Source organism: Pimephales promelas, chromosome 24 (genome assembly GCF_988280905.1).
Source record: "Pimephales promelas chromosome 24, fPimPro1.hap1.1, whole genome shotgun sequence".
NCBI classification, from domain to species: domain Eukaryota; kingdom Metazoa; phylum Chordata; class Actinopteri; order Cypriniformes; family Leuciscidae; genus Pimephales; species Pimephales promelas.
The window spans coordinates 10741560-10755706 of NC_142792.1; the positions used below are offsets into that span (position 1 = coordinate 10741560).

Consider the following 14147-nt stretch of genomic DNA (forward strand, 5'->3'; position numbering starts at 1 on the left):
CAGAAAGCAGTGAAACATCTAGATTGGAGACTGGACTTTGGAATGAGATTAATCTTTAAGTTGCAAAAGAGAAAAGCATGTAGAAAACCCCTCAACATGAACTAAACAAATGATTGACATTCCATTTCATAGACAGCAAAAGACTTGCATCTTTTTGCCAAGTAGGCAGTGACCCTTGTCCTCAAAGTTGTAACTAGACTCCATACAAGATAACATTCCATCTTTAAAAAATGTGACCAAAAAAGTTCTCTGTAAATTTCTATAAAAGTTTTATTGTTGTACAGACCATTTGAAAATACATACAAAATAAGAAAGGAAATGCTTCAACATTCAGAGTTTTTCTCTCAGACGTTCAGCATATTTATTTCAAATACTGATTTTAACTCTTAAAAAGATAGAAATGCTAAAGTTCTCAGCCTCAACCGTTCTTCCAGTCTACGTTTTGGTTAGTCTTCACGCTCCTGTGCAAGAGCGCCTGCCATATATTTCTTGAAAGCATCAGGCACTGAACACTGTCTGTCTTGCAGATCGGCACACCTGCAGGCCTATGGTCTCTGTGTGAGCTTGCTTTTGCCCTCCTCCTGCTCTGCCAGTTTGAAATGGGTGTATGCAAGGATGCCAGTGAGGGTGCAGAGGATGCCCAGCCCTTGGTTTAAGGACAAGGGGTCCTGGAACAGAACATACCCACCCAGTAATGTGATGCAGAACTTGAAGTGCCCAAACATGTTGTAGCTTTAAAAACAAATGTTAAGGAATCCTATTTGACAATGACTTTTGAGAACTCTTGAGGCTTATGACTCACGCTTGAGTCACAGACTTGACTCACTTGAGTCACTTGAGTCACTTCAGAGTTGAGTCATGCACTCATAAAGCTTCAAAATGATTCTTTATGAACGTTAACATTCTTTGGACCATTTATAGTTAGGGTTTTTGTGTTTTATAGTTGATATTTAAAAAAGCTAATAAATCTGTAAATAAATAAATAAAATATGCTTACACTTCATTTCACAGTACGTGTATACAGAAAGTACCCAAGAAAGTACTGGTAATATAATGTAACTATGGGTTAAGGTTAGGGGGAAGGTTCAGGGTTAGTAGTTATAACCCAGTTATTGTAATTGCTATAATAAGTACATAGTATGTTATTTGGTAACACTTTACAATAAAGTTTAATTAGTTAATTACATTAGGTAAAAGGAACTAAGAATGAACAATACTTCTAAAACAATTGTTATGATGTTATTCTTGGCATATACTAAAACCTTTTTTTAAGATTAAAAGTTGTATCTGTTAACATTAGTTAGCACTGTTAGCAAATGTGAACTTGAACATTTTAAATATAAAAAAATAACTAAAAGAATATTAACTAATATTAAAAAGTTAAATAAATGCTGTAAAAATATTTCTCATTGTTATGTTTGTTAATGTAATGTTACCAAATGAGACCTTATTGTAAAGTGTTACTGTTACTTGTATTATTCATTTATTTAAGTTTTGTGAATATACTTTAAAAAAGTATGTTCAAAATTAGTAAAATCTGTTAATATTGATTTATGGCTATAGTCTTGTGAATGCATAAACGTTAATAAAAATAAGTTAAATGTATTAATACAATAACAGATGTTATTTTTAATATTGATTTATGGCTCTATCAGACTTGTGAATATGTAAATATTAATAAATCTGTTCAAAATAAGAAAAAAAATGGATAATAAAACTGATAAAAACAGATGCTATATTTAATATTGATTTATGGTTTTATCAGTCTTGTGAATATATGTGAAAAGTTAATAAAATCCGTTAAAATAACTTTAATCTTAATAAAATAACACATGTTATTTATAATATTTATAATTGGCTAAATCAGTCTTGTGAATATGTAAAAATGTTAAAAATGTATAACAAGTATAATCAAGTGATAAAATAACAGTTTTTTTTGTTTGTTTTTTTTTTTTTTTTTACTAATTTTTGGACATAAAAATCAGTGTTAAATAAACCTATACATAAATGGTAATACTTTAGTTTAGGGTCCAATTCTCACTATTAACTGGTTGCTCATTAGCATGCATATCACTAGACTGGGATATTGGGCTGTTTATTACTATTTATAAACCACATATTAATGCCTTTTTTTTTTTTTTACCATATTCAATATCCCATATTCCTAACAGCAGTAATTGTGAGTAATTGTGAGCTTGAGGCAAAAGTCGTAGTTAATACTTAGTAATAGAAATGTATATACATTATAATTCCAGATCCTTGGCTTTAAACATTTTTTTTTTTTTTTAAAGAAGCAGCTTGAAATCCCTTGGTTGACAGAACACTTGCCTAATAAGTGGCCCAAAAGTGCAGTTTAAAACACAAGATAGTAAAGTGCTCCCTCTGCTGCTTGTTTTGAGAGAGGTCTCACTCATAAACTCACTTTCAATGGGTGTATTCAAAACTATGAAACGTTTCTAGTATGGCTCAAGGCAACAAATAAGTGCCTTGATTTACAGTGCCCTCTTTCATTATTAAACAAGTGCATAACTATGCTTTAACTATTTGCCCAGGCTCTGAAAGCAAACATGTGCTCGCATTATAGGCCTAACCTGACAATTTAACAGACAAGTAATGTTATAGAGCACTGTTTACAGATATTTGTCAATAGGGTGTGTTTTGCACCATGAATAGAAGAGAAGGAAATAGCCACAGCTGTTGGTATTTTGGAGAAGTAGCAGAAAGGATACGTGACAGGAGACGTGTTCCCAATGATCCAGTAAATGGACAGATTAACCAGAAAGGCTATAACACCAGACAGCAGAACCATAACCTTGATGAAGGGGAGAAAAAAAAATCAATTGTAATTGATCTTAAAAAGTATCTTAAATTGAGCTTTGTGAACCAAATTTTACGCAATAGACTGGAGTAAAACTTTTCCCAGTAAATCTGGGCAATTACACAAGGCTTTCTCTGTGACTGTGTGTTTGTGTAAGAAGGACATTCCTTTGGATAGTTACAGAGGGAGTGTGTGAGCCAGTGAGAGCACTCGCTCTCTTACCAGAGCCTGAAATGACCAGGGGCCAAAGATCCCACCCTCTCCGCTTAGGGGTTCGAAGAACGGCACCAGGATCAGGAGAAATGCAGACGACATGGGTGCCTGATAATACAGTAACTGCATAGAGTTCACCTGCAGCTCATGCTGTTTGGCACCAACCCACTATATTAAGAGAAACAAGTCATTAGTCAAGTAAATACAGCATAATCAAAATATCTCAATAATTACTGGGGATCCATGAAAGTATTTTCTTATATATATATATATATATATATATATAAGAAAATACTTTCATGGATCCCCAGTAATTATTAAGATATTTTGATTATGCTGTATATATATATATATATATATATATATATATATATATATATATATATATATATACATTAGGGATGCACCTCTGAACATTTATGAACATTTTGGTCGATACCGATAATTATTTATATTTGAAAGCCGATAACCGATATTTCGGTCGACAAATGTAAATCCAATTTTTATATAATTTTTGAAAGCCTGATTGCAAAAAACAACAAAAGTCTCACAATTAAAATCCATCCCCTAACACAATTGTAATGTTCTCATTATAATTTCATGTAGCCGATATGACAGCACATTTTGCACTTAACTATATTTTCCTTTTTGATTCCAATCATATTTCAAGCAATTAAGATCAATCATGTTGAATAGTGCGCATCTTAAGTGTCTCAGGTGTCAAGTGTTGAAGGAAATAATTCATTATTTATCAGCTTTAATATATCAGCCAAATTTTATTATCGGGCCGATATACCGATATGGTGGCCGATATATTGTGCACCCCTAATATATATATATATATATATATATACTTTCTTTGATATAATAGTGGTAGATTTGTTCTATAGCTACTTTTTTATGTTTATTTACATAAACACTCAGAATGTTTGGTTGATTCGGTTTGGAGTCGGTTCATTTTTAAAAGTGTTTTTGAAAGTAATCTTTTCTGCTGACAGACTGCATTTATTTTTTCAAAAATACCATAAAACAGTAATTGTGTGACATTATTACAATTTCATAACTATGTTATTAAAATGTAGTTTATTCCTGTGATGTGAACCGTAATATTCAGCATCATTACTCGGAAATCATTCTAATATACAGATTTTCTGCTCAAGAAACATTTCTTATAATTATCAATGTTGAAAACCGTTATGCTGCTTCATATTCTTTTGTGGAAACTTTGATGAGTAAACTGTGAAACCTGATGAGTACAAGTTCAAAATAACGTGTATCTGAAATAGAAATCTTTTGTAACATCATACATGTCTTACTGTCACTTTTTATCAATTTAATGCATCCTCAATATAAAAAAAATAAAAAAATAAACATTAATATTTAATAATAATTTAGTTTAATAATAATTTTAAAACAATCAATGAAAGTTACAGTATATGACTTGGGATAGGACTTTTCCATAAGGATACCAAGTGAGATTGCCATATACTTACCACTTGATACAGTGAGGTTACAAACACCCCCAGTGTGGCAAAGATAATCCCCAGAAGATTGAACCTCACATCATAGTAAGAGTTCAGTATGACCCCTAAAGTGATTGGCACCTTTAACACACAGTCAATAAATTAGGTGTGTGAAAAGTGATGCAAAAGCAGATTACAGCTGGTATATGACCATAAACAAATCTGTAAAAGTATGACTTGCTTTTATCAGCATTTAGTCTGAGCATAGTTCAAACTGATGTATGGCATGCATGTGTCAGGTGGCAGTTACAATAACACTTATTAATAATATCAAGAAACATTATTACGACCATATATGCATATTTTGTGATTTTTATTTTATTTATTTTTTTAACACCAGATTCATGAACTACTGATATGTTGAGTAAAACGAAAACCCACTTACTAGAGTCAGTTTAATCTTTGTGGAAAATGTCTTTCTGTAGTGAATGGTCTGGATGGCTATAATCACAGGTGTTGTCATGGTCTTGGCCAGCTGATATGTTCCTATAGTGTTGCTTTGGAGAGACAGATTCGTGAAAACAACAAAACCACAGAAACTCAGAGCCAGCAGGATGATTTTAGAAGGTCTGAGACTCTTGGGGGAGAATATATCCATCTTCTGGCAAATATACAGCCCCAGCCATGTCACTACGAAATGAATGAGAGTCATGGTCATGTTGGGAAAGCCATAGTGCACATAGATCCATTTGTTGATGAACACAATGCAGATTGAAGATAGTAAGTTAACCAGCAGCCCTGCAATTAACCGGCTGTTTCCAAACAAGTCAGAGAGTCGCGTCGCCATAGTTGAACTCATTTAGACGCAAATAATTCTGGAGAAACCGTTTAGGTGTATGCATCAGCAGAGAGAAATATAACTCCACTGCTTTCTGTGGTTGAATGCGTCAAAGCGGTTCAGAAGAGTTTTCATTCTAGGACTCGAGCCCCGCATTCACTCAATCAAAGCACTGCCACGGCTGTGACGTGCTTAAATGCGACGCAGGATGTTCTTGAAAGGTAACGGTCGAACGCGAAACACTCGCGAGATTCATATACGCAGACAAATAATAGCAACGACGCGCATGCGCGAGAATTTCACAGCAGGACAGTTACCTTGCACGCGCTCTTTTACAGTCTATGGGAGCACGCATAGACAAGAACGGGGAGCACGCGGCACGCACGTCACTGCTCTTACATGCTGTCTAGTGGACAAAATAAGAGAATAGCCTAATTTTACCCAAGATTTGCAAAATATTTGGTCCAAGTGCCCGCACTGAAGTTACAGGAGTTTCTTCCCGTTGCTAAGCAACGGAACTAGGTCGAGTATTTAAAAGGTTATGGTTAACAAGGTTAACGCTGCTTAACGTCGATGTAATACGTTGTTTTAGCGCACCTTTTGCTCAAACGAGGAGCTGGGGGACACCGGAAAAAATAGACATTTTACTCATTAGGCTGCTTCATTAAAAACGTGACATTTAGACGTTTTCTTCTACGTGGATCAAGGCAAATGAATCATTTTCACCTTGAAAATAATAAATCTGTTTTTTTGCATTTTAAATAATAGACCATTTTTCAGTGATCGTCAATAGAACAAAATTACATTTTTCTCTGTTTAATGAAAACCATAGGTCGTTATGGTAAGTTTCAGTTTCAGTGCAAGTTTCACTTTTGAGGGAGTGAAACCGTGACATCTACACATTTTCCAAAGTGGACCAAAGTGATCATTTCACGTCTTGTCGGCTGGAGAAATGTTGTGGCCACTTTGTTTGATATAATCACAAAAACATAACGCAAGCAAGAAAGGGATTTGAACTCAAGTCTTCTTGATTAAAGCCCAACGCTTTATCAACTGAGCCACTGAGCCTGTTGAGTTTAAGGGTTTATTGGATGGTTTTTATTGCAGGTTTGGTTTTATTTGTTGGAAAAATAAATATAAAAATATAATTTGACACAAATGGGCAGTATAGCCCTATTTATGGTTTTGTTAAACCGTGACATCTACACGTTTTCCAAAGTGGACCAACGTGAATATTTCACGTCTTGTCGTGATACCGGGTTGCAGGGACACACTGACCAGAAAGGAGGAAATCCCACGCAAACTAATATATATATATAAACTAATATACTAATATATATATATATATATATATATATATATATATATATATATATATATATATATATATATATATTAGTTTTAATAATTTCCAGGACTAAGATCTAATTTGTGAATCTTGTTTATAGGAATGGGGTAGGAGCTTATAAGATTTTTTTCTTCATCCTACTCCTGTTCTTTTCTTTGTCATGGAATGTACTTTGTGTTGGTTTGATTTGTTAAATTGTTTTTGTGGTATTTCGTGTTGCATTACCATGAAAAGAGAGAATATAAAATAAATGAAATGAAATGAAAGATCACAATTTTTTTTCCATATATAGATATATTCAACGTTTTTGATAATCATGTGTAACCAGACTGACCTTTGTTCAGAACACCCAATGTCACCAGAAGGTGGCGGCACAGTCCTGCTAACTAACTTAGCCTGCCTCCTATGATGTCATTATTCAAACAGCACATTTTCCTCAGTATGGAAATGCCGTTTATTGTGAAAATTGGATATGTTCCCAGAATTCTTCTGAAGTGCAACATCAATATGTTGATTTCTCCTCTGAAACGGAAAACATTATCTCTTCCCCTGGTCTGATGACTGTAATAGTTCATGAGTAAAGATATATTAGTTGCCTCTAACTGTGTCTGCACACAGAATTTATTCTGCAGACATTGTGTTAGTAGTGTGATGAATCTGCTACCAGTTCCTCACAAATGAATGTGTGTGTTTTCAGTGAGCTACGAATGCCGTGAGCAATCGCTCATCTGCAGGCATCTGCATGAAATTGTTTCCCTCTTGAATCATTAAGGGGGCTTAATTGACTTTTTAAATGAGGATGAGCTGCTTATACTTGCTGTATTGATTAGAATTTCAAGGAAGTTCAGATCTGTGTTACTAATGCCCTTGATAGATGTGTATATTCCTTGTTCTTTCCCGCAACCTAATGGGAATAATCTCCCAGCCAGTAAAGACACAGACTCACCAATATACAATCCATGTGATTATACCCCCATTGAGCCAGAAGAAACATGTTTCTTCATTTTCTTTCTTTTCTGCTTTCTGTAATACTTAGCACTTATACCAAAATAATATTGTCAGGGTTATGTCTTTTTTGTGTTTTTGAGTTTCACTGTGAGTTGGTTTTGCTCTGTTTTCCATTACCTTTGTTCCCTTTTCCCACTTCTGTCTAGTCTCCATGGTTACTTATTGTTTGATTAGTGTTTGCACATGTGATTCCAACCCGGTCTCATCCCAAGACGTCATATAACTGACGTTTTGGGACGTCTTTTGACCATACGTCAATATTCGCCTTTTTAGGGCCCCCTTAAACGTCGGTAGATGAGGTTATGGGATCCTAACTCTACCCCATACCTAAACCTAACCCTAAACCTAACCCGTCACCTAACTGACGTTAAAGGTAAAGCGTCAGTTGTATGACGGCCCGGGATCGCCATCTACCGACGTTTAAGGGGGCCCTAAAAAGGCGGATATTGACGTATGGTCAAAATACGTCCCAAAACGTCAGTTATATGACTTTTTGGGATGAGACTGTGTTAGTGATTCATTTCGTTAATTGGTTTGGTTCTAAGTATTTAAGCCAAATGGGCTGTTTAAACTCTTTAATATCTAAATATTAAACTCTGGAAAGCTATCCACAAGTTTCCGAGGGGCGCTCCTGTAAAAAATAAAGTGGGTGAAACTTCCGGTGAGGCGGCGGAAGTAGCATTCCAATGGTGTTTTGTGTGTTAGTTAGCAAAGAGGCTAGATATTTTTCTGGGAATTATTTTACTAATTAGTGTTCAGGTTCAAACTTTGACTGTTCATCCTCACAACTGCATTTTGGGAGACAAGACTGCCAGCCAGGTCAGCAGTTTAACAGAGACAACATGGGTTTATAATCCCTTGCATTAGAATGAAAACAGCTTGGATGCTTAGAGCAGGGTGGCCTTAATGAAATACAAACAAGTAAATGAAAAACTAAACAAGTAGCACAGAACTCCCTCTAATTCCACCACACACTCAAGCTCCGTCACTCAAGCTCTGTCCCCAATGCAATAAATATCTGCTTTTCTATTGTATACCGGTATTATAATGAATCATGGTGCTCGCTTTATAACTAATAACTAATTATACTGATTAGTTATTAATTATACTGACACATATTCCTTAGTAGTTAACAGCAGTGAAGAAGTAGTTAATGAAGAATTACCTGCTAGTTCTTCAATAATTCCTTATTAGTTATGCAGTAAGTATTCTAAAGCGTTACCGTTAAATTCACTTAAAATGACTGATTTTAGCTTATAGTATTTTATTTATTTAGACAAAATTCTATAGAATAACCTATTTATCATATGACAGCCACATTATTGCAACCTGTGATATATCCCGTTTTGTACACAAAAAAAAAAACAGCATTGTCAGAAACTCATCTTACAAAATACTGACAGTGTTCCAGTGTTATGCTAGGCTTATTAATTACTGTATATCTCTTTTAGGAATGTAATGTTGCCAAACTACTTGAACTATCAATGATCAATTTTTCTATAAAAATGATGGACAAAGTCATGCACACAAAGCACCATCAGGGTAACACACAATATTAAAATAATAAAATAACACAATGTACAATAACACAAAACACCCTAATGTACATTACTAATAACATAAAAGGGAGAAACAAAACATTTTTTTTTTGCATAGTTTAGTTTACAGTTAAATACAATGTTAAACCATGTAGCCTACAATTTTCTACTGTATAATATAGTAAGGTAACTTATAGTTAATATACTCATTTTTCATTCAGTAATGAAAAGTATCAGCAAATATTGTTTTCTTTAATTAGAATGCACTATTTCACCTCAGATTGTGTCTGCAGAGCATCGAGTTGTTAGCTTAGCAACATGCTAAGGTCAGACTCTAAATTTGAATCAAGTGTGAACGTTAAACACCAGAAGAGTGCAATTTTTTATGTGACTCGTGATAATGATGTCACCAGAGTTGCTTTTCCATCTTTTCTTATGTTTCATTTTGGTTAGGAGGACGCTGCCTTCAGGCTATATAGACTGTTGACAGCAAAACGACTCACTGAGCAGTTTTAGAGCAGGGCTACTTTTGCCTTCATTAGCCAAATTATTCCACTTCTCCCATCTCCCCAGACTGTTTGCTAGTCATTTTACACGAGAAACAAGACAAATGTTCTATTCAGCTCCCTTATAACTCTCAAAACATCTTGAAAAGGTCTATCAACCCCCCTCCAGTCTGTTTCTCGTACTCTCTTCAAACATGCCAAGGCGCTGAGATTCATTTTTAAAAAGACTGTGAATATTCCAAACATGACAAATGAGATGTTCACCATTGTCTAAGAATGAACAGTTATATCCGAGTGAAACGGCAACCTCCGGCGTAGATAATGTGAGTTTTCGCATTAATTCAGACATCATTCTGAAAAGAGTGAGATGGGGGTGAGAATGATGACTAAACAGTGACAGAGAGCAGGGCGAATGGCTTCCAATCACTGAAGCCATCAGATGAGTTCACTTTGAAAAGACAGCCTTGGTAAATATGAGGCACAGTAGTGAAGATAAATGCCTTCTTTGAAGCCATACATTACAACTCTCAGTGAGACGGGAGGAATTAGCCTGCCACATGAGGACTAACCTTGAAAAACAGATTTTGAATTAAGCTCGGAAATGCTGCCGTGACCTGAACAAATGTCATCTGTTTTCAGAATTCAAAGCATAAAGAATCCCTTGTCCTTGAGTTGCATCATTATTGTAAGTGTCATATTAAAGGAATAGTCATAAATTCTGTCATTTAATCTTCTTCAAACTTGTAAGCTATTCTTTCCTCCGAACGCAAACCGAGATTAGATTTTTCACAAAATGTGCGTGCTGCTCTATTATCCATATAGTAAAAGTGAATGGGAACGGGGGCTGGCAAGCTCTTAAAAGGTCAAAAACACAATAAAAGTACCATTATCCACAGACAATCTTGCCCTGTCCTGTAGCTCGAAAATGGGTCAATGATGTCCTATCAAGATGAGCAAAACAGCGTCCCTGCTTATCAATATTTAATATTAATATCAAATCAAATGTACAACATGCAAAAAAATGTGTAAGTGTAACCTCTATTGCTTCTTGCCTTTTTGATTTCATGTCATTTCATAACTATTATCCTGCTAACCCTAACCCTTCATTACAACAGCAAAAAATATATATAGTAGCGTAAGTGAAAATCATCACTGTAGGCATTTAATTAAAATACTTAAAGTTACTAAAGTGAATCATTCGATCACTTTCGATCACAATCATTTTTGAGTATCATTAAGGACACAGACAGCAGCAGGTATATTAGGCTGCTGTCACTTTAAGATCTAATGCACGGATCCACACGTCCAATTTTCTCCCAACTGTTTACGTTCACTTAAAGGTGCTATATGTAACTTCTCTTCTTAAATGAATCCTTTTTTATTGCCTGTGTGTGAAGGCGTTGTAATCACACATTACAATGATCCACTTGTTGGGTTTTGCTATCACCCACATTTCTATGTGAAGTTTCCGAGTCGGATTTTCTGCAAAATCCATCAGATATGACATGCACACGCGCTCCCGAGCCTCTATCCTTTTTATATACAGTCTATGCGACAGCACTGCAGCTGACGACATGAGTCTAATAACACCAAAAAAACAAGCTGCCTCCAGCACAACACAAACTCCAACACAAACTCCACATAAATATAAAAAACTAAACAAAAATGTATCTGCTGAAGCTCGTCAAGCCAAACGTGACTCGAATCGAAAACACTGATCAACATCGGCGGAGCGTTTGAATTATGGCGAGACCTCCTCCATTTTTAATGTGATAAATTACAAGTTTTCAGATATGCTGAAATAATGGTTAACTGTAATGAAATAACAAGGTAAACTATATGAGACATGAAATGAACACAAAAGACTGTTCCAGGATAACAAAAAGTAGGTGCTTTAGGATGTAACTTTTATTTTATGTACTAGATCTACTGTCTAACGCCACTCATCCCACTACTATCATATTGTTTATAATACACTTTTCCAGACACGTTCAGTAACTTAATGTTACTTCCTACGATCTTACTGTTACACTGAAATTATTCAGTCTAGTTTACTAACCGTTTCGTTATCATATAATACATTCACCTATGTTGACATTGCTGATTGTGAAAGATACACAAATAGTTAGTGAAATGCCTTATGCTAGATAACACCACAAATGTAACATTATCATGGTACGGGCATGGAGCATTAGTTCAACGTCAACCTGATAATAATAGTCTATTATTGTAACGTTGCAGTGGGAGTTTACATGAGTTTCCAGCATGGTTTCTCCGATGTGTTGAAAGTCTCAGTGTGGCCGTGTACCATGAGTGCTCGCTCTTGTGTTCGAGCATGCGCTAGAGTACGAGCGCTCTTGTAAAAATTGGTTGCAATCTGAAACATCACAGACAGAGGCCGCTAAAAATACATATAGCACCTTTAAGACCTAAATGACTGTGTTAATTTGAGGGCTCACTGAGACAACATATGTTAAGTGTGTAGAAGCACAATAATGACCAAATAGTTAATTTTGGATGACCTTTGTATCTTTGCCGCATTTTTGAAAGATTTATGGTGTACATCTTCCTAGCTGGTTCACCCCGCAAAATTTTCTGTTAAAGTACTTTCTCAGTTATGAATTAGTTGTCTTTGAGTTATCACCACACTCAGGGCCTTGACTCTTAAGAGAAGACAAATCTGTCATTCCTCAGGACCATGTGAGCGGTTCGTGTGTGTGTACAGGAAATAAATTCATCCTCTTCTCTCTTTTCAAATTGGATGCTTTCAGTCTAACAGCCTGTGGGAGTGTGATCATTATTATCATTATAGTGGTGTATTCTGTTTGTCTGACTCTCACATAAGAAGCATGACTGAAGTATGATGGTTGCAGGAGTCCTCTTTACATCTTTCTCATTTCATTTTTCTTATTTACAACAATTCTACATTAATTAAAATACATTTGAAACTATATATATATATATATATATATATATATATATATATATATAATAGATGTAAAACTTTAACTTGAAAACCTTGAAGAAATTTTTTTAATGTTTTCTTGGCTACTAACTTAAGTTTAAGCACGGGCACGTCCCAACGAGAGGAGACCCCGGGAATGTCTTCCGGCTGGCCTGGGATTGGCTCAGTGTCCCCCCGGAAGAATTGGAGGAAGTTTCTAGAGAGAGAGGGAAGTCTGCTTAGACTGCTGCCCCCGTGACCCGGCTCCAGATAAGCGGAAGAAGATTGATGGATGGATGGAGATATTATTATAATTTTAGATATTTTGCGCAAATTTCCAAGGAAGCAACGATTTTGTTCTCTTGAACACATGGGATGGAAACCAAGTTAATTTTCCAAGTTAAGTTAAACCAAGTTAAAACCAAATGATTTTCCAAGTTAAGTTCACAAATTTGGATGGAACAATATAGTGAAACAGAATGAGCAAGTGACACTAATGCTATGTTGCATAATAAAAGTAAAAGTGAAAAAAGCCCTTTCTCTCTTTCTCAGATGCGTCTTATTTCTTGTGATTTCGGTTTGTGTAGCTGAAGCTTTGCGCCAGACCCTCAGGAAACCTTCCCCCTGCTCTTCAACGGAAACAAGTCGGTGTCCCTTTTCTCTCACTCATACATCCATCAAACAGTGATAAACATCTCAACGTCCTCGCTGTGAGGATTCAATACAACTCTGTCACTGCTCGCGTTGTGATGATCTTTTCATCAGCTTTTTGGGGATCTCTTGAATATCTCTTTTTTTGTACAGTAAAACGATAGAAAGCCTAACTTAAAACCTGTCAGCTGTAATCTCAAATTATTTTTTTTGCTTCTAAACAGTTTATCCACAAATTCTGTCATCATTTTACCTGTTATTTGAGTATCATTTAGATACCTAATTAATGTTTTGAAATCGTTTTTATTTTTATATTATTTATTATATCATTATATTATTTTAGTTAACAATAGCCCTGTCATTTACTTATTGTTCAAGTTCAAAACTCCAAACTTAAAGGGACTAATATTAGTTTATTCAAAAATGAGAATTATGTCAGTATATGCTGTTCAGAGAAGAAAGGACCTTATTCTTGTTCAAAATATGCATAATACATCAAACACTCAAGCTGTATTGCACTCAATCATGTACCATCCCCTTAAACCAATGTGATCTCATGAGTATTTATGTGTATTTTTACGTAAAGTGTGGTTCCACATAGTTACTGACCAAATTTCAGACACCGAAACGTAAATAAAATGACGTAGGCCTATGAACAACTATACAGATGTACAAATGTGTACAAATACTTATTTATGAATATTCAAATCATTAATATCTTGATTCTATTCTATTTAATTGCCAATGACATTTTTCAGTTGCATTAAATTATATTATATTATTAAATGCAGTTCATCTACTTTTTATTCTATTTACTCAC

General features: G+C 35.0%; 1 protein-coding gene across 1 annotated transcript; it reads right to left on the minus strand.

The window, feature by feature from the left end:
• Positions 1–256: 256 nt before the first annotated feature.
• slc35e3 (solute carrier family 35 member E3) lies at positions 257–5498 on the minus strand. Its single transcript, XM_039667563.2, has 5 exons — positions 4940–5498; positions 4525–4635; positions 3041–3199; positions 2730–2812; positions 257–732 (listed from the first exon to the last, which is right to left on the minus strand). The coding sequence occupies exons 1-5, from the start codon at positions 5351–5353 to the stop codon at positions 546–548; spliced, it is 954 nt and encodes a 317-aa protein (XP_039523497.1). The 5' UTR covers positions 5354–5498; the 3' UTR covers positions 257–545.
• Between the last annotated feature and the right edge of the window lie 8649 nt (positions 5499–14147).

What these genes read in the sequence shown, in the direction of transcription:
- slc35e3 (XM_039667563.2), bottom strand. Translation starts at nt 5,353, where the DNA reads ATGAGTTCAACTATGGCGACGCGACTCTCTGACTTGTTTGGAAACAGC. An exon ending in TAACCTCACTGTATCAAGTG is followed by an intron (nt 3,200 to 4,524) that starts GTAAGTATATGG and finishes CTCTTAATATAG; the next exon opens with TGGGTTGGTGCCAAACAGCA. An exon ending in CCTGGTCATTTCAGGCTCTG is followed by an intron (nt 2,813 to 3,040) that starts GTAAGAGAGCGA and finishes CCCTTCATCAAG; the next exon opens with GTTATGGTTCTGCTGTCTGG.